Source organism: Orcinus orca, chromosome 3, assembly GCF_937001465.1.
Source record: "Orcinus orca chromosome 3, mOrcOrc1.1, whole genome shotgun sequence".
In the NCBI taxonomy this organism is placed as follows: domain Eukaryota; kingdom Metazoa; phylum Chordata; class Mammalia; order Artiodactyla; family Delphinidae; genus Orcinus; species Orcinus orca.
This window is the reverse complement of record NC_064561.1, coordinates 8,404,656-8,425,877: the sequence shown is the minus strand read 5'-3', so window position 1 is coordinate 8,425,877 and position 21,222 is coordinate 8,404,656. Positions and strand designations below refer to the sequence as shown.

At 56.1% G+C, this 21,222-nt stretch overlaps 1 protein-coding gene and 2 long non-coding RNA genes across 9 annotated transcripts; 1 reads left to right on the top strand and 2 right to left on the bottom strand.

Annotated features, from left to right (window-relative positions):
• Window positions 1-127: 127 nt before the first annotated feature.
• On the bottom strand, window positions 128-5,039 carry LOC117195715 (uncharacterized). The gene is made up of 2 exons (XR_004475504.2): window positions 4,697-5,039; window positions 128-637 (listed from the first exon to the last, which is right to left on the bottom strand). It is a non-coding gene; the product is annotated as an uncharacterized LOC117195715 (long non-coding RNA).
• Window positions 5,040-5,284: 245 nt separating this feature from the next.
• Window positions 5,285-21,161, top strand: ADGRE5 (adhesion G protein-coupled receptor E5). 7 transcript variants are annotated; one of them, XM_012535879.3, is made up of 20 exons: window positions 5,285-5,422; window positions 8,852-8,902; window positions 9,121-9,240; window positions 9,792-9,947; window positions 13,273-13,404; window positions 13,963-14,109; window positions 14,580-14,729; window positions 14,818-14,864; window positions 14,993-15,070; window positions 16,532-16,709; window positions 16,793-16,900; window positions 17,121-17,344; window positions 17,935-18,114; window positions 18,937-19,128; window positions 19,376-19,602; window positions 19,730-19,796; window positions 19,931-20,022; window positions 20,108-20,276; window positions 20,364-20,468; window positions 20,553-21,161. In XM_012535879.3, exons 1-20 carry the CDS (start codon window positions 5,383-5,385, stop codon window positions 20,580-20,582), a joined length of 2,493 nt encoding a protein of 830 aa, XP_012391333.1. In that variant the 5' UTR covers window positions 5,285-5,382; the 3' UTR covers window positions 20,583-21,161. The 7 variants fall into 7 exon arrangements, with proteins under 7 accessions (XP_012391333.1, XP_012391336.1, XP_012391331.1 ...); XM_012535882.3 differs by lacking the exon at window positions 13,963-14,109; XM_012535877.3 differs by having other exon boundaries at window positions 20,108-20,468.
• Window positions 5,723-13,312, bottom strand: LOC117195716 (uncharacterized). Its single transcript, XR_007476255.1, has 3 exons — window positions 13,200-13,312; window positions 8,045-8,224; window positions 5,723-6,818 (listed from the first exon to the last, which is right to left on the bottom strand). It is a non-coding gene; the product is annotated as an uncharacterized LOC117195716 (long non-coding RNA).
• Window positions 21,162-21,222: the final 61 nt, after the last annotated feature.

The following is a 21,222-nucleotide window of genomic DNA, read 5'->3' as shown; positions in this document are numbered from 1 at the left end:
TATTTTTATTTACTTATTTTTAATATTTATTTATTTGGTTGCACCGGGTCTTAGTTGCGGCAGGCAGGCTCCTTAGTTGCGGCTCCAGGGCTCCTTAGTTGCGGCTCGCCAGCTTCTTAGTGGTTGCTTGTGAACTCTCAGTTGTGGCATGCATGTGGGATCTAGTTCCCTGACCAGGGATCAAACCCGGGTCCCCTGCATTGGGAGCGCGAAGTCTTATCCACTGTGCCTCCAGGGAAGTCCCACTCCTTTATTTTTTTAAGTTTTCTTAGACATGTTGGTATGCTGAAAGCTTATCTTGTATCAATTTCTCTGTCTGAGCTTTATGACTCGGGTGGCTTTCAGCTGGGCTTTGGGGACTTCTTTTTTGCTCAAGATTCGACTATGATCAAATCATCATATCACAGGCTTTAAATATATTACAACTTTATTTGTCAGTTACACCTCAATAAAGCTGGCGGGGGGTGGATAAAGATTCTACTACGAAACCTGTCCAGCTGCAAATGAAGATTTTTGCACTGCATCCAATTTTTAAAATGAAGAAAGGAGTGTGTTGCCAGGACCCAGCCATCTGGCAGCTGACGCCTGGGGTTCTTTTTCACAGCCGTGTAATATTCCACTGTTTCTCCAGTTGCTGCTGAGGAAACATGAACGTTCTGTTAAAGTCTTAACAGCCATCTTGGTAATGTGCTGCCTTTAAAGAATCATTGGTGTTGCTCCTTTTAAGCAACTCGCCTCTCTGTTCCCTCTTACTTCCCCAAATCTTGGGGCTCGCTGGGAGGGGGGGTGAAGTTGGCTACCCCTGAGGAGCCCTCTCCGACCCGAGGCCATCCGCTGCCCTGTTGGCCCTGCAGCTGCTTATAAACCAGCTATTTATAGCCCCACCCCGCCCCCAGCCCATGTCACTGCCCACTTCCTTGGGGCCACCAGTGAGTTCAATGCTGATGGGGAAGGGGAAGTGGGTTGCTAGGTGCTGGGGTTTGTTTAGGGTTTGAGGTGCCCTTACAATTTCCTGAAGGTCTTCATTTCCAAGAAGCTGAGAATACTGATTTGATAGCTCAACCTACTTTTCTTACCTCAGTCAGTTTGGGGTGAGGGAGGAGGTGGAACAGGGCGCTGGGACCCCGTGCCCCGTCCTTGGCCCTAAACGCAGCCCTCTAAGGCATCACAGCTTCTTGCTTCACTTCTCATTGGCTTTGGGCTGCTCCTCCACATCTTCCTCTATCCCCGATTCAAATGGGGTACAAAGCACCCCTGAGACCCCCATAGCCCCAGCCCCTGGAGACTGAGAGGCCTGGGCAGTCTTGGGGGCCCGGGCTAAATAGGTGCTTGTGCAGTGCTCCCCAGCACTCTGCCCCAGGGCCGTGGCCCCAAATAGCTCAGCTTCTATATTTAGAAGTTTGCTCAACAGTGCCAGGGAACTATAAATAGGGCCCAGCTCTGCTACTGCCTCCCAACTCCCCAGGCTGGGCCAGGCCAGGTGGGGGCCAGGGCTTAGGAGGATGCCAGCTGGGCCAGGGCTGAGTCTGCACCAGGAGTCCCTGGTCAGGTGGATTCTGGAGGCCTGGGCTCAAGGGAACCCAGGTGTCCAGCCTGCAGGAGGAGACAATGGGCCCATTGTTGGGCCTTTCCCCAGGTTGAAGGCCATCAGTCTCTGGCCTCCCACCCCCTTCCCTCACTCCATGGGGTTTCCTGGCGCAGGGACAGCTGTCTGGCCTCACAATAGCTGTGCCGTCCTCCTGGAGCCAGCAGCTGGGCTCATCCGCGTGGGGACTGGCCCGGCCCCTTCCTCTGCCATTGTCTCCCTTCCAGGGGGCTTCCTGTTATGCCCCCTCTACCCGAAGATCCCATCTGACCCCCTCTCTCAGCCTGGGCTTGCGAGGGTGCTGGGCATGGGCTGCTGGCACCAGAAGCCAGGGGGCAGGACACTGGGGTCCCCTCGTCTCCCTCCCCACCGCAGAGGACAGCAAAGAAAAGGGTATCATCCTAAGAGCCACTGCTGTGGTTCACTGAGTGTCTATTCTCAGCGACATCCCTGCAATCCACTCACTCTCTTATGATCTTCACCAGCCCTGCTGCGAGGTTCTGACCATTTCACAGATGGGGAAACTGAGGCCCAGAGAGGCCACATTACCCGCCCAAGACCACACAGTCCAAAACATAGGGAATTCTCTGGCAGTCCAGTGGTTAGGACTCCATCCTTCCACTGCAGGGGGCATAGGTTCGATCCTTGGTTGGGGAACTAAGGTCCAGTAAGCCATGAGGCGTGGCCAAAAAAAAAAAAAAGTACATGATCTCCCACAGCACCACTCTCATTTATTACTAAATAGATTTTAAAAAAATAAAAAGAGGAAGAGACTGGGTTTGCCCAGGACCTCTGATATGAGATGGTGGTGCCCTGTGACTGTTCATGTCATTTTACTACTCTGTGCCTCAGTTTCCCCACCTGCCAAATGGAAATCACAGCACCTGCCTCCTAGGCTACTGGGAAGATAAGTGAGTTCAATCCCTGCAAAATGATTACATACAGTGGGCGCTGGATGAATACTGTCATCCGCTGTGATGATGTGTTACCATGGCAGCTATAAAAATAAAAATAAAAATATAATATAATAAATAATACTATCATTATGATTGGCTGACTAGTCCTGGATCTGCTACTTCCTAGCTGAGGAATCTCAGGCCAGTGGCCCAACCCCCCAGGTGCTGGTTTCCCATCTGAAAAACAGGGATGCATGTCCCTACCTCACACTGTTGTGAAACAGAGGTCTCGAGATTGTCCAGGGCTTTGGGGCTGGAACTTCAGGGCAGAGGAAAGGGGGAGAAACACTGTGACATCTCAGCAGGGGCAAGATAATGAAGCCTGTAGTGGGCTTCCTTCAGTGGAGGGTAGTATTACTAATTATGTAGCCCTACTGGGTGCAGGCTTTGCTCTGGTTCTACAGAGACACAAATGGACCAAAGTCCTGTCCTCCAGGATGACAGTCTAGGGGGGGTGGGGGGCAGACAGTAAACAAATTAAGTAGGTAAATTTCGTGATGGGGGGATGGTGAAGGGCTACAGAGAACTGAGAAAGTAGGGAATATTCGGAGGATTACATTTATGACATGGGGATGGGGGGTGGGGGGTTGGTCAGGGAATGTTTGGGCAAAAACATGAAGGAGAGGAGGGAGCGAGCCGTGAGGTTATCTAGTTCTCTGGGTAAGAGTGCTCCAGGCAGAGGCAACAGCCTGTGCAAAGGCCCTGAGGTCACCCCATGCCTGGTGTTTTCCATAAGGAAAACTGTAGCCAAGCTACCGAGGAGAGAGTGGGAGGAGGTGAGGGCAGGGAGGTGACAGCAGAGCAGGCCGGGCCTTATGGGCCGAGGAAGGACTTGGGGTTTGACTCTGAGTGAGGTGGGAGCCATGGAGGGTGCTTGAGCAGAGGAGGGATGAGATCTGACTCAGGTGTTCCCAGGCACCCTTGGGCCACTTGGAGGGGAAAGGAGTGGGGGGGTGGGGGGGGATGTCCCTCTTCGTGCCTTCCCCAATCCTTCTCTCCTATATCACTCGTTCCTTCCTTACCCTGCTCTGTGAGGCCAGTAGGCAGGAATTAAAATCCAATTCACCAGAAAGGAAAACTGAGTCCCAGGATGGTTAGACCTGCTCCAAGGGCCCAAGGCACATCCCTGGGGGAGGAGAAGGCATGATTGCAACCCTTGGGCAGTGGCTCCCCCAGGCTGGAACCCCTACCCCTCAGCTTTTTCAAGCACCAGCTGTCAGACCTGTGGGCCTGTGGTGGGGGGAGGTGGGGGCATGTCCAGCCCTGGAATTTCCAGCTCCAAGGGAAAAAAGCCAAAAATCCACCTTGGGCCTTGTCTGTCCCCCTCCCCTCCCAGTCTCCTCCCATGTCCACACCCCTCCCCCTGAGGAAACTGAGGCACAGAGAGACCTCAGTTACCCTGATGGGACCCCTTTCCATGCCCTGTCCAGGTCAAAGGGACAGGAAGAGCAGGAAGGGGTTAATTTTAGGACTGGGGGTGCTCCACCATCCCTGGGATAATGCTTCTCTGCCTCTACCCATGAGTGACATTTTTTTTCCATGACTGCAATCCTAACCTTTTAAACTATTATGTACTTAATATTTTATTTAATTTTCTAAGCTTTTGCATCCTTGAATCCATTCATTTAAAAAAGAATCTGTATATTGATGTCCTGATTGGGAAACCCTTCTCACTGCCTCAAATAGTCTGTAAATTTACAAATAAATAAGAACACAAGGAACATAAACCATGGATTCTAGCTGGATAAACCTCAGGGCCACCAAGGTGTTAGCACCCAGTAGAGACTTTCTCCTGGACCTTGGGCTCATTGCAGGGACCCGGGGACTGAACTGCCTACCTGTGGATCTCTGCTTAGCCACTTGTTACCTGCACCTCAGTTTCCCCCTTCTGCAAAATGGGAATCATAGCAACACCTGCCTCGAAGGTATTTCGAGGAGTAAATGAGTTAAAATAGATAAAGAGATAACTCTAGGCAAATCAGGCCTGGCTCACATTAAGTGCTTTCTAAATAATAGTGTTTTTTAAAACAAATGATCAGAAGGCTTGAGATAAACCAGTCCTATGACTTATTTGAAAAGGAAACAACTCTCCTATCATGTGATTCTCTGTTGATTAGTGCAGTACCCAGGAATGCCCAAAATATAAGTTTCCTACCAGGTGAAACGCTGACCCAGAAAGGCCAGCTCCAGGAGCACGGTGGCCCCGAGATTCCGCAGTTTCTCTTCTTGGCATCAGCCTGGCATCCGTGAGGACCCCTTTGTGCCCCTCCCCCAGCTCTTCTTTGGACTCTGGCCTCTCTGTGCCTCAGTTTCTTCATCCGGAAAACAGAGGAGGAAGGTCCTGTTAGCTCAGAGGCTGGTCCTGGGGACTCAGCACGACGAGGCAGCGAGCACAGGGTGGTCCCCCAACGTGGGTGCCCTGAGCTATTATTTCTGACGTGGCTCCTCCCCAACCTCAATGCCAGACAAGGAAGACTTCCTCCTTGCCCCTGGGATCAGCCAACCCGAGTACACAGGGGCCAGAGAGTTCAGACACTCAACGGGCAGGTTGTGCCTCTGTGCCACGTTTGAGTGTGTGTGAGTGTGTGTGTGTGTGTGTGTGTGTGTGCGCGCGTGCGCGCGCCCGCGTGCAACACACAGCGCCCCTGGGTCTGTGTTTTCACTACACTTTCCTGTTGGTTTTCAGCTGCCCCGCCAGCTCCAGGGAGGGCACTGGGCCAGTGGCTGTCCCCGCCTTTATAAAGGGCTGGTGGGCCTTGGGGAAGTCTGCACAGCTGCCCAGCCTGGAGACACAGAGAAGCCCTGCCCTATCTTCTGCTTCCCCTGCGGGCAGCTTAGACCATGGGAGGCCCCCACAGCGTTGCATTGTTCGTCTTTCACGGTGAGAATTTTGCGGCCCCGTGGGGTGGGGGGCAGGCAGCAAGGGAGCTCCTGACAGCACTATGGGGTTCTCTGGCCCCCTCTTCCCCGGGGAGAAACGCAAAGTGCGGCTGGCAGCTCTGGGGCCAGGCCCGGAGGAAGCCACATGGTCAGGCAGGGGCTGAGGGCACATGGGGAGAGGGGCTGGTAGTGCCCAGCACCCCCAAGCCGTGGCAGGATCCCTCAGGGTGCTCTAAGAGCCTGCCCCCTCTCCCAGAGAAATCTCTGAGCTCTCTACTGGAGCCACTCTGGGGGCTGCTCCCAAAGCGGGGAAGCAGGTTTGGGGAAGGAGAGGGGGAAAAAACGAGTGCTGGGACTCCTGAAGACAGCCGGGCATAGGGGAGCGCTGCGGGGCTGGAGGGCTGGGGGGTTGGGGTGGGACCTCCCCATTGAGGGGGTACCCCCAACCTGTCCCCCACTGTCTCAGTGGCATGGGGCAGCCCCAGAGACCCTCATTCTGGCTCCCCTGGGCCCAGCTTGGACTCAGCTGTGGGTGGAAAGGACTTTGCCAGTGGACGATTTGAACTTGACTTTTGCTGCGACTTCCCCAGGGCCTCCCTTCCCGCCCCACCCAGGGTGGCTCTACCGGTTATCGTGGGCAGCTGGTTGCCAGGGCAACCAAGCAACAAAGAGAATGAAGAAATGGCATTTGGGGTACCAACCAGAGCTTCCCCAGGCCACAGGGACGGGCTTCCCTGTGCTGGCCCGGGATGGCGGGCGTGAGCCCAGTGGCTCCCAGACTGGGAAGCAAGAAACTGGAATCTGTGTGGGGCACACCTGATGGGGGGCGGTGTGTCACCGGAGCCAGATCTCGCAGCCCCTGAATCTCACTTTCCACATCTGTAAAATGTGGCAAGACTGGTCTTCACTTTATAGGGCTGTGTTAAAGGTGAACTGAGTTCGTATGCAAACTATTCCTGGTTCACAGAATTAAGTAAACGGTATTTATTATTATTATTATTTCACTGGCTGGTCTGGGGGGTAGACTGGGGGGTCCTTAGCAGGAGGATCAAGGAGAGGACGACCGCCCCATCCCCACCCCAGGAATCTTACGCCTCAGGGCTCGGCGGGGGGAATGCAAACCAGATGGGACTGGGAGCAGATGACCAGCCGCTCCACTCCCAGCTCCTGTTTGGGCGACTTCCAAGGACCCAGATGGAGAAGTCCTGGCCCAAGAGCCTCCGTGGTGGGGGAGCAGTGCCCAGCCTAGGCAGAGGTCACAGGGCACAAAACAACCGTCCCATCCCCCTGCAGCAACTGGGAACCTTGACCCCCATCAATTCCACCTTTTCCAAGCTCCTCTGTTCACCAGATTCTTCCTGAATCTTTTTCTGGGCTCCAAGCCTCAGTCTGTCCATCTGCAGAATGGACACAAACAGGGCAGTTGTGAATGTGAAAGTTGCTACCGGGGACTTTGGGAGCTGGGGACAAATCAGCCCAGGTCCCATCCTACCAGGGAAGGCCATTTTGTGGTGTGTCATGCAAAGAGGCACTGAGCCCCAGCCAAGGGGGAAACTAGCCAAGCCCGGTGACCAGAGAGGAGGACGAGAGAAATCCTCACACGAGGGAGGGGAAGGACATTCCAGCCTCAGTTTACCCTGGCTGGGAGTGCTTCTGGGAGGGACTCTTGCCCACCGCCAGCCCGAGGGGTATCAAGTTTGGACCTAGGGGCTGAGTGGTCAGGGGACCCCCCAGCCTGCACCCTTGACAGCCCCACAAGCTTTGCGCACGATGCTGGACCCCAGAATTCCCCTGGGAGCTCCCTCCAAAGGCAACGGGCTATGAGTCATCCGTTCCCTTGGCCCAGGAAGTGACTCATGCCTGCCCTTCCTCCCGGCCCCCATCCCTCCGCCCACCGCCCCTTTTGGGTCTCCCTGGATCGTTGGGGTCTGCACTGCCTCCCTGGCATTCCCACGTGGGCAGGGACTGGCCGCCTCCCCCAAGCCCTCCCCATGCCTCCACCTGTCGCTGAGCTGCCCTCACCCCCTCACTCCCTTTCCCTCTGTTTCCATCCCACCCCCTTTCTAATTGTTTTTCTCTATCTTGCTCTCAATCTCCATGTCTGTGTCTCTCTGTCCGATCTCTGCCATTTCTGTCTCTCTCTGAGTGTCCTGTTTCTCTGTCCCTCTCTATCACTGTCTTAACTTCTGTTTCTCTCCATCTGTCTCTCCTCATCTCTCTGTCTCTGTTTCTTTCTCCCTCTCTCTCATCTCTGTTTTCTCTCCATCTCTGTCTTCTTGTCTGTCTCTGGTGAACCGTGAGGAGCCTCTAAAGCCCCTGATGACTTGAGGAGGCCCCGAGAGTGGGGTGCCCCTGAGCAGCAGGTACAGCCGGGGAGGAGGTGCTCATCCAGCACCACCCCCAACGTGAGCCCACAGCATCTTCCTGTGCGCAGGGGAGGCTAGGGTGAAATGTCACCCCTGGGTCTCAAGACAGCCATCAGGGCTGACAGATATTGTGGGCGTGGTGTGCATGCACCTGCGTCCCCAAGGACGGCTGTGTGGGCTGGAGGATCTTAGATTGGGGTGTGGGGAGGATCTGAGAAAACACCCAGTCCTTTTCCTCCAACCCCCTCAATTCTTACACAGAGAAACGTTGCACGGGGAACTCTACTCAATATTCTGCGATAACCTCTATGAGAAAAGAATCTGAAAAAGAATGAATACATGTGGGACTTCCCGGGCGGTCCAGTGGTTAAGATTCTGAGCTTCCACTTCAGGGGGCGTGGGTTCGATCCCTGGTCAGGGAACTAAGATTCCACATTCTTTGCGGTGCGGCCAAAAAAAAAAAAAAAGAATGAATATATGCATATGTGTAACTGAATCACTTTGCTGTACGCCTGAAATTAACACAACATTGTAAATCAACTATAATCCCATATAATTTTTTTTCAAAAAGAAAAGAAACGTTGATGACAGTAAACACTTTGACACACCAGGTGATACTCGGAGGCTTACGTCTCACACTACGCTAGGAAATGGGTCCCGTCACCATCCCCATTCTACAGAAGGGGAAGCTGAGGCTCTGAGAGATGAGGTAACCTGACCACAGTCCAGAATTTGAACTGTGGCCGCCAGGCTCCAGTCTGTTTGCTGAACTGTTGCCGACAGAGCCCACAGGTCCGTGGGAGCCGGGACCCCCTCGGTGCTTGGGCCCCTTCTCCATCCCTCAGTTTCTGAAACCCACCTCCAGGTGACAGGTGGCAGAGCCTCTGGCCATGGGTGTCCAATCTCTGGGAGGTGCCACGTACTCACTCTCTCCTTGAGCAACGGACAGAGCCCAAGCCTGGGAGGGGCCAACAGCCCCCTTTCCACAGTAGCTTCTCTCTTAGCATTGCATCTGCCCTTCCCTGCTCTGGTGACCCCCTGGACCCTCCCCTTCTCTGTTCCAGTGCTGTGTGTCTTGCTGACTCTGTCGGAAGCTGGGTCCCGGAACACCACGGGTGAGTCTGCTGGGAGCAACTCAGTCCACAGCCGGAGCCTGGGGAAGGGGCCCTAGACCCTCACCTACCCCCCTCAGCCCAAACAGGAGAGAGGCCTGTTGCAGGGGGAAGGCCAGGGTCATGCCTCCCCAACACCCCTTCTTATGGAGATGATCCTGCCCCCCTCCCCAGTCCCTGACTCAGCCCTCACGTTCTGACCAAGGTCTCCATCCCCACAGCCTGTGCTAGGCCGTGCCCTCCAAACTCCTCATGTGTCCGTGGCACCACCTGCCGCTGCGCTCCGGGATTCAGTTCTTCATCTGGGGAGGACTTCACCGACATCTTCGGCAGCTGTGATGGTACAGAGGCTTGGGGGTGATGGAGGGACATGCAGAGATTGTGGGGTGCAGTCCAATGCCCGTGGGGGGACATGGGTGTTGGTTGGGGGCTTCAGCCTTTCTCCTCAGGACCATCATCAAGGACAGAAAAAAGAGAAAGGAAAAGCTATGAGAGGTGGAGAGATGAGACATGAATAAACATGGCCTCCTGGAGAGAGAGAGGAGCTGGGTCTCCAGGAGTCTGGAGTCTGTGCCTCAGTTTGCCCTTTCAGGACTGAGGAGGGGGATGCAGAGCTTCCACCCACCCCCCACTTCAGCACTTCCCACGGTGTCCCAATCTGGGGTGCCAGCCAGAGGGCCAAGAAGAGCAGAGCTGATTGCACAAGCTTCAGGAATGGCTTGCTCCAGCCGCAGCCCAGCCTCAGCAGTATTGCCTGAGAGTCTAATTCTTTCTAAAAAGACACTGATTAGCCATCAGGACCAGTGCTGGGGAGCCAGGTAGGGGATGGGGATCTCTGCCCTGACCAAACTCACGCCTTTGGGAGGTGACCCTTTGCCCTGCTGTGTTCCAGACATCAACGAGTGCGGACCACCCTTGACAGTGTCCTGTGGAAAATTAGCAGACTGCCAGAACACGGAAGGGGGCTATGACTGCATGTGCAGCCCAGGATATGAGCTTATTTCTGGGACAACAATGTTCAAGAATGAGAGTGAGAACACGTGTCGAGGTAAGAATGACCCTGCATCTTCCACTTCTCCATCCATGAGGTTTGGGGTCACCCAAATACTGAGGCATTCCTGTAGCATCCAGGGGTCAGGGCTTTGGTTACAGGTGTAGCACCCAGGTCTGAGTTGGGACAGATGTACCTGTGCCTTTCCCACCTGCACAGAGAGGCAGGGCGGCGTGAGCCAGGGACCCAAATCCTGGCTTTGCCACCTGATAGCTGTGTGTGTGACACTGGCCAGGATACTTATTCAGAAATCACCGTTAACATGTGGGATGTGATAATACTATTACGAGAGTATGGCTTTTTTTGTTCTTGTTTTTGTTTTGCGGTACGCGGGCCTCTCACTGCCGTGGCCTCTCCCGTTGCGGAGCACAGGCTCCGGACGCGCAGGCTCAGTGGCCATGGCTCACGGGCCCAGCTGCTCCGCGGCATGTGGGATCTTCCCGGACCGGGGCATGAACCCGCGTCCCCTGCATCGGCAGGCGGACTCTCAACCACTGCGCCGCCAGGGAGGCCCTGTTTTGTTTTTTTAGAGTCTCTATCTTTTACAGATAAAAACAAAAGGAGCTTTGCCTTTTATTAACTGTGTGATTTTGGACAAGTTACTTCACCTCTCTGTGCCTCGGTTTACCCATCTGTAAAAAGGGGGTGACCAATGGCGCTTATTACCTCATAGAATTGCCAGGAAGGTATAGGAGATCACAAAACACAAAACAGTGACGGCTGTTGGGTTTTTAAATTATAATGATTCTGATTTAATGTACCCTTTCCAGGACGGGCATCCCTGTGGTTCGTGCCCCACGGTGGGTGCTCGGGAGTAGCTGTCCCAGTCCATCCCCTTACCAGGGACCCCGGAGGAGCCTGGTCTCCACACATCACCAGGTTTTGCCCCCTTTCCAGAGGGGGCAGGCAGGCAGGGAAAGGGGCAGATGGGGCCAGCAGTGGACAGACAGGAGCCACGACTCCAGAGAGGGGTCCAGAGAGGGGATTAGACGCGAATACTGAGGACGGGGAGGGGAAGGTGAGAGGTGAGGAAGAGGCTGAACCCAGGGTCCAGAGGACCCTGAGTAGGGTCCACAGGCCCACCCTGCGGCTACCTTGGTCCCAGCACCTTCCCTCCTGCCCTGCAGAGGGAGGGCGGCAGAGCCTCCCTGGTGGGAGGGAAGAGAGGACCTGCATCTATGTGGAGGTGCTGCTGGTCCACAGGGGCCTCTGTGGGGGTATGCTGTGCTTGAAACATGTGGCCTGGCCAGAGCCTTCACGTGAACTGGAAAAATGTCCCTCATCTCCAAGGTGAATACTGTGTGTTTAGGGAATGGAGAGTGAGCTGGTTTTCCTCTCCCACTTGCCTCCTTGGCTGGACACCCTTGTGCAGTCAGGAACCTGCACAACTGTACATGGTGGTCATGGAGCCCACTCAGTGTGCCTTGGCTGGGGGTGCCACCCACCCACTGTTGTGAGCCCCTGCAGAGACACAGATGAACAAGAGTGAGGTGTGAGAGGGAGCTCTACGGACCCCAAGGAGGGCGACTGCGAGAGAGCAGCCTGCTGGTTTGGACCAGAGTTTGCTGCCTGAAGACCTAGCTCTGTGACTGGCTCAGCTGGACTGTCTGTGCACCCCTTCCTCAGCATTCCAACCTTTGCCGCACCCGAGGATGTGTCCGCCCGTGTCCTGGCCGTGGGGTCCGCTACGGGCAGGAGACACGGGCTGCTCCCTGGGTTCCTCATCCCACTTTCTCCAGGCATCAGAGGGCCGTCTTGTGCACGTACCTCATCTCCCAACCCTCTCTGAACCCCAAGGCTCAGAACCCTTTGCAGAGGGTCACTTCCAGATGTTTGGAACATCCCCCCGGCCACCTGGCATCTTATTTGCATGAAACAAAAGAGTGGCTGGCATTCAAGATACTCAATGAGGTCACAGCACCGTGTGTTCCAGCACAGTATCTGCCCTCTTCGCCGCTCTTAGTGACTGCTGGGAGGAGACCTGCCCCTCTGGGGCCCTCTCAGACCCCCTGGGCCATGGTGGACCCTGGGACCCTGTCCAGAAATGCGGGAGGAGGGAGATTCAAGGACAGGTCCACCGTCCCTGGCCAGCCCTGCCCTGGCTCAGCAACCTGCCTGGAAGAGATGCCTCCTGGCACCCTGACCCCAATTCTCAGCCACTCAGCTTCCATCTATTTCCCCACACAAGGCTCCACCCTGACCCTCCCCAGTAATTCCGGTTCACGGACCTGAGGCAGCTCTGATGACTGGGGCCTGGGAGGACGTTGTGTCAGGGGTGGGCAGGGTGACATCGAGCCCCTAACACACTGGAAGAATCAGATGAACAAAGAGGCTCCCATCTGGACCAGATGACAGGACAGGTTGTCATCAGGGACCATTGCCCCTGGCCTGACCCTCTACCGAAGAGATCAACCCAGGCCCCACGATGACCCAGACCACTTGGGGACAGAAGACGGAGGCTGAGCCCCACTCAGCAGGGTCCACGGGTCTACGTCCCAGGTGAGAGGCCAAGGGCCAAGATGACAGAAATACCTGCCACCCTTCATGCATGACACCTGCTCCCTGCTCCAGCCACCCAGCCATTGCCCACTGCAGGCCTTGCTCAGACGTGGATTCTCACCACTTCCTGCCAATCTAGGCGATGCCTTCGTGGGAATCAGAAAAAGGCACCTTCAGAGGTCCAAGGCTGCCTGGCCAGACGTCAGCCCCACTGTCCAGCACAGCCTGGTGCCCACTGTCCAGGTGGCCCTGGCCTTTCCGGCATCACCCTCATTTTCTGTGCCACTGCCCAAAAGCCTCGTCCTTGAGGGGCGTGGCTCAGGGGTGGGTCTTGGGGCATCTCCATGGAGCTGGAGTCTCAGAGTTAGCGTGGACAGGAGAGTGCTGTCCCGCCAGGGTCACCAGGATCCAAGGAGAACTCAGCTGACAGCACTCCCTCTGGGGGAGTCAGGACAAAGCCCATCACCGGGAGCCAAGACGAGGCCTCCCTACTCAGGGAACACAGCATTTCTCCTGCACTCGGTTCCCAGGAAGGCACGCCCAGGCCTGTGTCCAAATCCTTAGGCTGGGACACAAGCAGCTGTGATGTCCCCACCACAGCTGGGAGCTTCCCAGGGAGGCTGAGAGAGCCAGAGCCGGCAGACGGGGGAGGACTTGGGTCACTCCTGGCCACATCTGGACAACAGAACATCTGGGCCACCATGCTCACCCATGGGATGCCTCCATGTGAATTAGAAAAGACCCACTCACCGACGGAGAGAGAGCGGGCCCGGAAGGCTGTCCACAGCTGCAGGCATCCATCGTCGTCTCCTTTCCCTTTCAGATGTGGATGAATGTCAGCAGAAACCCAAAGTCTGTAAAGGCCGCAGTGTCTGCATCAACACGCCGGGCAGCTACATCTGCCGGTGCCCACCTGGCTTGAAGCTCAACCTGGAGGACCCAAGACATTGCACAGGTAGAGGCCCTGGGAAGACAGTGTGAGGCTGGCCTGGAGCTGAAGAAGGAGTCGAGGTGGTCCTTGGAGCCTGAGGAGGAGGGAGAAGAGCCTCAGGTTCCTGCAATGCCAAGGGCCTGCCCGGGCCCTGCCCAAGGATTCGCCTCCCCGAAAGGTCCCACCACAGGCCAGGGAGGCGGCAGAGCCTTCTGGGCCTGGGGTTCCCTTGTGGAGTTCCCTGCCCCTGTGAACATCCCCAGACCTCGCCCCTTCCTCATCTGTCACATTCGAGCAGAGGAAGCTGTCACTTCCTGTTCCCAGAAAGGAACCTCAGTCCAGGGCTGGACTTCCAGACCCCACGACTCAGTCTCCCTCCTGGTTTTACTATAAAGTGGGGACCATGGCCCCTGCCACGCCCATCTTGCAGGGAGGCTACCTTAAGGTGCTTTGAGGGTGAAGTTGAAGGTCACCAGGTGATGGCACGTGCAATCACAGTGGGGTCCTTGGTGCTGGGCAGTGATAAGCGGGTACAGTGAGAAGTGGAAGTGGGGGCGCCTGACCCTCTGGCTTTGTCCTCAGATGTGAATGAATGTACCTCGGGGAGAAACCCATGCCACAACTCCAGCCACTGCTTCAACCTCGTGGGCACCTATAAGTGCCACTGCCGTCCAGGCTGGAAGCCAGTTCCTGGGGCCCCCAGCAGCCCAAACAACACTGTCTGCGAAGGTTCAGAGCTCAGATGCTATGTTCTTGGAGACCCACACTTAAAACATCTGATCACATATTCAGTGGCACCCACCCAAACCAAACAGAAAGAATGCTGGGGGAGCCCTGCTGTGCCAGGCATTAATTCTTTTGGGGCTAAATGTCAAAACATCTGGGGGTCCTGGAGAAGGAGCTGGGGTGCCAAGAGAAAAGCTCCCAGGGACTCCAGGCAGCAGCTAATTACTGAGACAAAGATACTTCAGTATTTTCACAACGTGCCTATCTGTATGGGGCCCACCTGCTATGTGTCAGAACTCTGCACACTTCCCGTAAATAACCTCAGCGTCCACCGTTCGATGATGTGCAGTCAGCAGGTGGCATCACCTCCGGGCGTGGGAGGGGGCACTGATATGGGAAAAAGAGGGGCACAGAGAGGAGAGGGGCCTCATCAGGGCTGGGACAGAGCCAGACCCCCTTCTTCGTGTCCCCAGATATGGATGAGTGCAGCTCCGGGCAGCATCAGTGTCACAACTCCACCATCTGCGTCAACAACGTGGGTTCATACACGTGTCGGTGCCGCCAAGGCTGGGTGCCCAAACCCGGATTCCAGGATAAGCAAATGGGCACCATCTCCTGCGAAGGTACCTGTCCTGACCTGACCCCAGACCCCCTCCTACAACAAGCACAGACACTCTCACACCTAATGAACTGCTGTCCTGTCCCCTGCAGAGATCTCCTTCCCCACCTGGACCGCACCCCCTGAAATCAAGAGCCAGGTGAGTGGCCCCAGCAGGGAACAGGAGACAGGAAATCTTCCACCCAGCTCACCCTGTCCACCCATTTTCCCCAAGCTCCCCCATCCAGGATGAGGTTCTCTGACCCCCCTTCTCTCCCCTCTCTCCAGAGTCTCTCTGACTTCTTTGAAAGAGTCCAGAAAATGAGCATAGACTTCAACTCAGCCTTGCCTCAGGAAACCATCCAGGTAAGGGCAGGCCCTGGGGGGGAACCCCAGGACAGTATGGGGTGGCTGGAAGATGCTTCAGTGTGAGTGGAGATGCCCAAGCAGGGGCCTCTGTGTCTGTATGCACAATATACACACACACCATATATATACATTGTACAAACACAGACATACATACACACCCCAAAATGTACACACACACACACACACACACACACATTTGAGAGGGATATAATGGCAATAGAATGAAGCAGTTGAGAATTTCACCTCTGGAGCCAGGCCTCAAGGTTCAAATACACCCCATCCTACCCGCTGCCACTTCCTGCTGTGTGACCTCAGGCAAGTGACTCCCCCTCTCTGGGCCTGTCTCCTCACTTCATAAATGGTGCCTGCTTCATACAGGTGGTGAAAAGGTTTAAATGAACTAATAGAAGTAAGGCTCAAAGAATAGTGCCTGGCACACAGTATAAGCAGTATACGTAAGCTTTGGCATATGTCCTTAGCCTGGTAGAAATATTGAGCCCCTAAAAAATAATAATAATAACTTTTAAAAAGAGAAATATATGAGGAACTTCCCTGGTGGTCCAGTGGGTAACACTCCACACTCCCAATGCAGGGGGCCTGGGTTCCCTGGTTGGGGAACGAGATCCCGCATGCATGCCGCAACTAGTAAGAGTCCTCATGCCCCAACTAAAGATGCCGCATGCCGTACAAAGATCCCATGTGCTGTACCCAAGACCCGGCGCAGCCAAAATAAATAAATATTAAAAAAGAGAGAGAGAGACAGAGAGAAACATGTGAGCCCCTTGTGTCATTTAAAATTTTCCTGTAGCTACATTTTTAAAATATAAAAGTAGGGCTTCCCTGGTGGCACAGTGTTTGAGTCCGCCTGCCGATGCAGGGGACGCGGGTTCGCGCCCCGGTCCGGGAAGATCCCACATGCCGCGGAGCGGCTGCGCCCGTGAGCCATGGCCACAGAGCCTGTGCGTCCGGAGCCTGTGCTCCGCAACGGGAGAGGCCACAACAGGGAGAGGCCCACGTACCGCAAAATAAAAATAAAAAATAATAAGATATAAAAGTAAAGAATAAATTTAAGAGTAAAAGTAAACAAGTGAAATTAATGTGAAAATTGCATATAACCCAATAGATTCAAACTATTACCATTTCAATGTGGAGCCATATTTCAAGCGACACCTGTGGCTCGGGGCAACCGTTCTGGGGCAGGAAAGGGCCTGTGCCTGATAAATGTTAAGCGCTGTCGTTGTTATAATACGTGCACGCAGGCATATACTCAGTCCCCTTACTTGTCTTCTGGCTACTGCAGTGTCTTGAAGATTCCCCTGTGTCTGTCCCCCAGGCAACCCAGGTGGTTCTCCAGTGTGTACCCCAGTTGTGGGGGCGGGGTGAGGGGAGGTGAGATCAGGGTCCTTCAGGCAGCCCCTGTGGTGCAATGACCCAGCAGCTGTCACCCAACACCCACAGTACCTCATCATGTCACTGGATGACCTGTTGAAAACCCCAGGGGACCTGGAGGCCTTGGACCTGTCTTCCAGGCACCACACAGCCACCTACCTGTTCTCAGGCCTCGAACAAATCCTGAGGACCCTGGCCAAAGCCATGTCTAATGGCTCCTTCATCTACCATTCTCCTGGGGACACAGGTGAGACCCCGTCCTGCTCCGCCCCAGCCCCGGGCCCCCCTCATACACCCAGAGCCCCTGATCACTGCCCCCTGTCCCCTCAGAGCTGTCCCTGATGGTCCAGGAGCAGGGGAATGGAAACATCACTGTGGGCCAGAGCCAGGCACGGATGCTGCTGGACTGGGCCGTGGCAGCTGGAGCCGAGAAGTCCGGTAATGGCAGGATCCGGAGTGGGCACCTGAGGGAGAGGGATGGAGAAGCTGGGATATGGCTAGGGGTGAGATTCCGAATATGCAGCAACTGAAAACTGACCCATGGGGAGGGACTCCAGGCATCACAGTGGACTGGTGAGCCTGAATTAGACATCTTAGGAGGGAGGATGGGGCACAGAAGGAAGCAGAGCAGAAGGTAGCCAGCGTGTCTGTCCCCCAGGTCCCACCGTGGTAGGAATCCTCTCCAGCCCGAACATGCAGAAATTGCTGGCCAATGCCTCTTTGGACCTGGACTTGGAGAAGAAAACTGAGCTGGAAGAGATCTACGAAAGTCCTGTCCGCGGTGCCCAGCTCAGGCTTCTTTCAGCCGTCAACTTGGTCTTTCTGAGCAACACGAACACAGATAAACTCAACTCCAAGGTCACCTTCGCTTTCTCCCACCCTGTGAGTCCTTGGGTGGGGAGGGGGGTTCAGCCCTACTGCTCACCCCATGGCCAAGGTCACCGTGGTCCCTCTGCAGCCTTTGTTTCCCCACTTCCACCCACTCTGCTCCTTCCTTACAGGTATCTCAGGGCCTTTGCACTTGCTGTGCCCTCTGCCTAGGACACCTTTCCTCCACATGACTCAGTCCTTTACCTGTCTCCAGTCTTTGTTCAAATGTCATCTCCTTTTCTAGGCCTTCCCTGACCTGCTTATTTTAAATTACAATCTGTAATCACGACTCACCTTTCCCCTTTGCTCTTTTCTTTCTTTCTTTTGAACTCAGCACCTTCTAACACACTATCTAGTTTACTTATTGAAAATTTATTAGGTTTATTATTTTCTGTCTGTCTCCCCCACTAGTATGTCAGCCCCAGAAGGACAGGGACTTGTGTCTGCCCTGTTTACTCCCGTGTCCCCTGGCCTGACGCACACAGTAGGTGCTCAGTAGATAAAGGCCAAATGAAAAACAGCCCTCTTTGGGTTCAACCCAAGCCCAGTACCCAAGAGTGGGATCCAGGCTAACCTCTACCACCGCCCCTACCTGCTCACAGTGGGAGATGCCCAGGACAAGGCAGGAGCTGATCTGCGCCTTCTGGAGGAGTGACAGCAACAGGAGAGGGTACTGGTCCACCTCGGGCTGCCAGACGCTGGGCAGCGGGAATGGCAGCACCACCTGCCAATGCAATCATCTGAGCAGCTTTGCCATCCTCATGGCCCACTACGATGTGGAGGTGAGCAGACCAGGGGCCATCCGCAAAAGCCCACAGGGGGCACGGTTGGCTTCGGTGAGACAGGCAGCTGGTTCTTGGGGGTACGGTCCACCTGATTCTGTATGGCTGCACAGCCCAGGCGGCCCTACACCACACCTCCCAGCGCCTTCCCTGGGACCCCCCCAGACCTCCACATGACCCAGCAAATAAACAGAGTGGCCTGGCACTGCAGGCCCTGCTCCAGCCGGTGCCCCTCTGACCGCTCACCCCCTAACAAGTTGTTAAATATCCCTAAAAGCTCCTGAGGGAGCACAGCTTTCTGTATGTGGCCTCAGAGGGACCCATAGATACGCTGGGCCATGTGAGTACCTGGAATGGGCCAGGCAGAGGAGGGGAGGCTGGTGGTCCAGGCCCAAGGCCCAGGAAGGACAAAAATGTGGGTTTTGAGGAGCTCATAGGTGTGGCCAGGTGTAGGAGGGGCAAGAGATGAGATAGAGATGAGGGTCAGAGAGATGGGCTCATCAGTGTTGGGAAAGAAGGTTGCAGCCATTGAGGCCTCACTGGGGACCTTCTCAGGAGAGTTGTCTGGGTGTGTAGTGGAGAAGCCCATCCGGAAGAACTAGGGATCCCTGCTGCACCCATGGGGGTGGGGGGGGCGGTATTTAGGATGAGACACAGCAGGTTTACTCAGATGTTGATGGCAGAAGAGGTGGGGGGGAGATGAGCCACTGATCAGAGTCCTACAGGCCAGGTCCCAGGTGCCTGCTGGTGGTGGGGCCCACAAGGAGGGCAGGAAGGCCTCAGAGCACTAATCGAGTCCCGCCCACCCCGTCCTGCATCCAGGACTGGAAGCTGGCCCTGATCACCAAGGTGGGACTGGCTTTGTCGCTGGTCTGCCTGCTGCTGTGCATTCTCACCTTCCTGCTGGTGCGGCCCATCCAGGGCTCGCGCACCACGGTGCACCTGCACCTCTGCATCTGCCTCTTCGTGGGCTCTACCATCTTCCTGGCGGGCATCGAGAACGAAGGCGGCCAGGTGAGGCCCCGCCCCGTGGAAGGCCCCACTCTCGCCTGAGCGCTAGACCTACCTGCGAGGGCCCTGAGTGGAATAGCCCCGCCCACTCCCAGCTGGGTCCGGTGGTCGGGCCCGGGAAGCCCAGGGCCTCGCCCATTCGCCCGCTTTAAACCCCGCACGGCCACGCCCTGACTCCGCCTGCCATCCGGCGTCGGGCCCGCCCATCGCTGACGTCACCTGTTCCCTCCGCCCCGCCCCCGCCCCGCAGGTTGGGCTGCGCTGCCGCCTGGTGGCCGCGATGCTGCACTACTGCTTCCTGGCCGCCTTCTGCTGGATGAGCCTCGAGGGCGTGGAGCTCTACTTCCTCGTGGTGCGCGTGTTCCAAGGCCAAGGCCTGAGAAAGCGCTGGCTGTGCCTGATCGGCTACGGCGTGCCGCTGTTCATCGTGGCCGTCTCGGCAGCCATCAAGAGCCAGGGCTACGGCCGCCCCCAGTAGTGAGTGCGAGGTGGTGGGAGAGGGCCAGGGCGTGGAGGCTGCACCCAAACACAGTGCCCCTGCTCGCCTGTGACCCCGCCCTCTGGGCTTACTGGGTGCTGACCAGACCCCTCCCTTCTCGCCCAGCTGCTGGTTGGACCACGCCAACGGCTTCCTCTGGAGCTTCCTGGGACCTGTGACCTTCATCGTTTTGGTAACTGCCTCACTCCCCACCCCACACCTGTGGAAACCTGAGGTGCTTGGCTCCACACTGAGCCGGCTCCACCGGCTTTCTCCCTGTGAGCTCCAAGGACACCCCCTAATCCGAATTCTGTGCTCCCCACCCAGTGCAATGCTGTCATCTTCGTGATTACTGTCTGGAAGCTCACTCAGAAGTTTTCTGAAATCAACCCAGACATAAAGAAACTAAAGAAGGCCAGGTGAGAGCAGGGGCAGGGAGGGGGCCTGGCAGGAGTGGGTGTGTGAGGCGAAGACCTTACGCGGCAACTGCCCACCTCCCCACAGGGTGCTGACCATCACCGCCATCGCCCAGCTCTTTGTGTTGGGCTGCACCTGGGTCTTCGGCCTGTTCCTCTTCGACCAACGTAGCTGGGTGCTGTGCTACACCTTCAGCATCCTCAACAGCCTGCAGGGCCTCTTCCTCTTTGTGCTGTACTGCCTCCTCAACAAGAAGGTGGGCTGCAGGCCGGGCTGCGGGCGGGGCTGGGACCCTAGTCCCGGGGCCCCCTCCTCCCCTGACCTGGCACCCTGTGCCCCACAGGTGAGGGAGGAGTACCGGAGGTGGGCCTGCATGGTCACCAGGAACAAGTACTCCGAGTTCGCCACATCCACCTCTGGGTCTGGCTCCAGCCAGAGTCAGACTCAGGTAAGGGCTGAGCCTGGAGCGGGGGTGCAGGCCATAAGGCACCTGGGCCTGGGGTCAGTTCTCACGGGGCTCCTTTCTCTCCAGGCCCTCAGGCCCTCAGAGTCTGGCATGTGAAGGCGCCGTCCTGGCTGGGCCAGCGGCTCCCGTGGCCTCCGCAGCTCCTGCACATGCTGAAGACCTCCTCTCCTCTCCCACTGCTCTGCTCCCTCCTGCCCTGGTCCCCATACGCACCATGGAGAGGAGGGTGACAGCTGCCACCTGGCACCGTACTCCAGAATACCCAGCCAGGGTGGAGAGCCGGACCTACTGGGCCTGCTTCTGGCTGCCTCTCAGCTCCACCCTAGCCAGGACCCAGGGCAGGGGCAGAAGCTAGCCCAGGACTGCAGCCCCTTGCCCTGGCACACAAGGCCCAGACAGACTGAGGGCTCCTGTGCCCAGCCTGGCCCTCCCCGCTCATCTGTCTTTGCTACAGAACAAGAGGCCAGGGTGCTGGGGCTCAGCACCGGTTAAGCTAAGACTGAGGTCAGGGGTGGGAGAAGGGCAGGGCCGAAGGCTAATGGTACAGAGGCCCATCTGCCCCCAGGGCAGAGGGTTCTCACTGATGTGAAGGCTGTGGATACTGTGTAATGTTTTTTATCTGTATAAACCTTTCAGTGTTGACACTTAAAATTAAATATCACATTGACATAGAAAGTGGCATTTCTTCCTGGCTAAGGGCTCGGAGACCAGGTCCATGGTTTTCCACCAAGTGCCG

Coding starts and splice junctions, on each gene's coding strand:
- ADGRE5 (XM_012535877.3), top strand. CDS start 5,383: ATGGGAGGCCCCCACAGCGTTGCATTGTTCGTCTTTCACG. Junction 15,071..16,531: donor TGCCTCAGGAAACCATCCAG/GTAAGGGCAGGC, acceptor CAACACCCACAG/TACCTCATCATGTCACTGGA. Junction 19,797..19,930: donor CTGTGACCTTCATCGTTTTG/GTAACTGCCTCA, acceptor CTCCCCACCCAG/TGCAATGCTGTCATCTTCGT.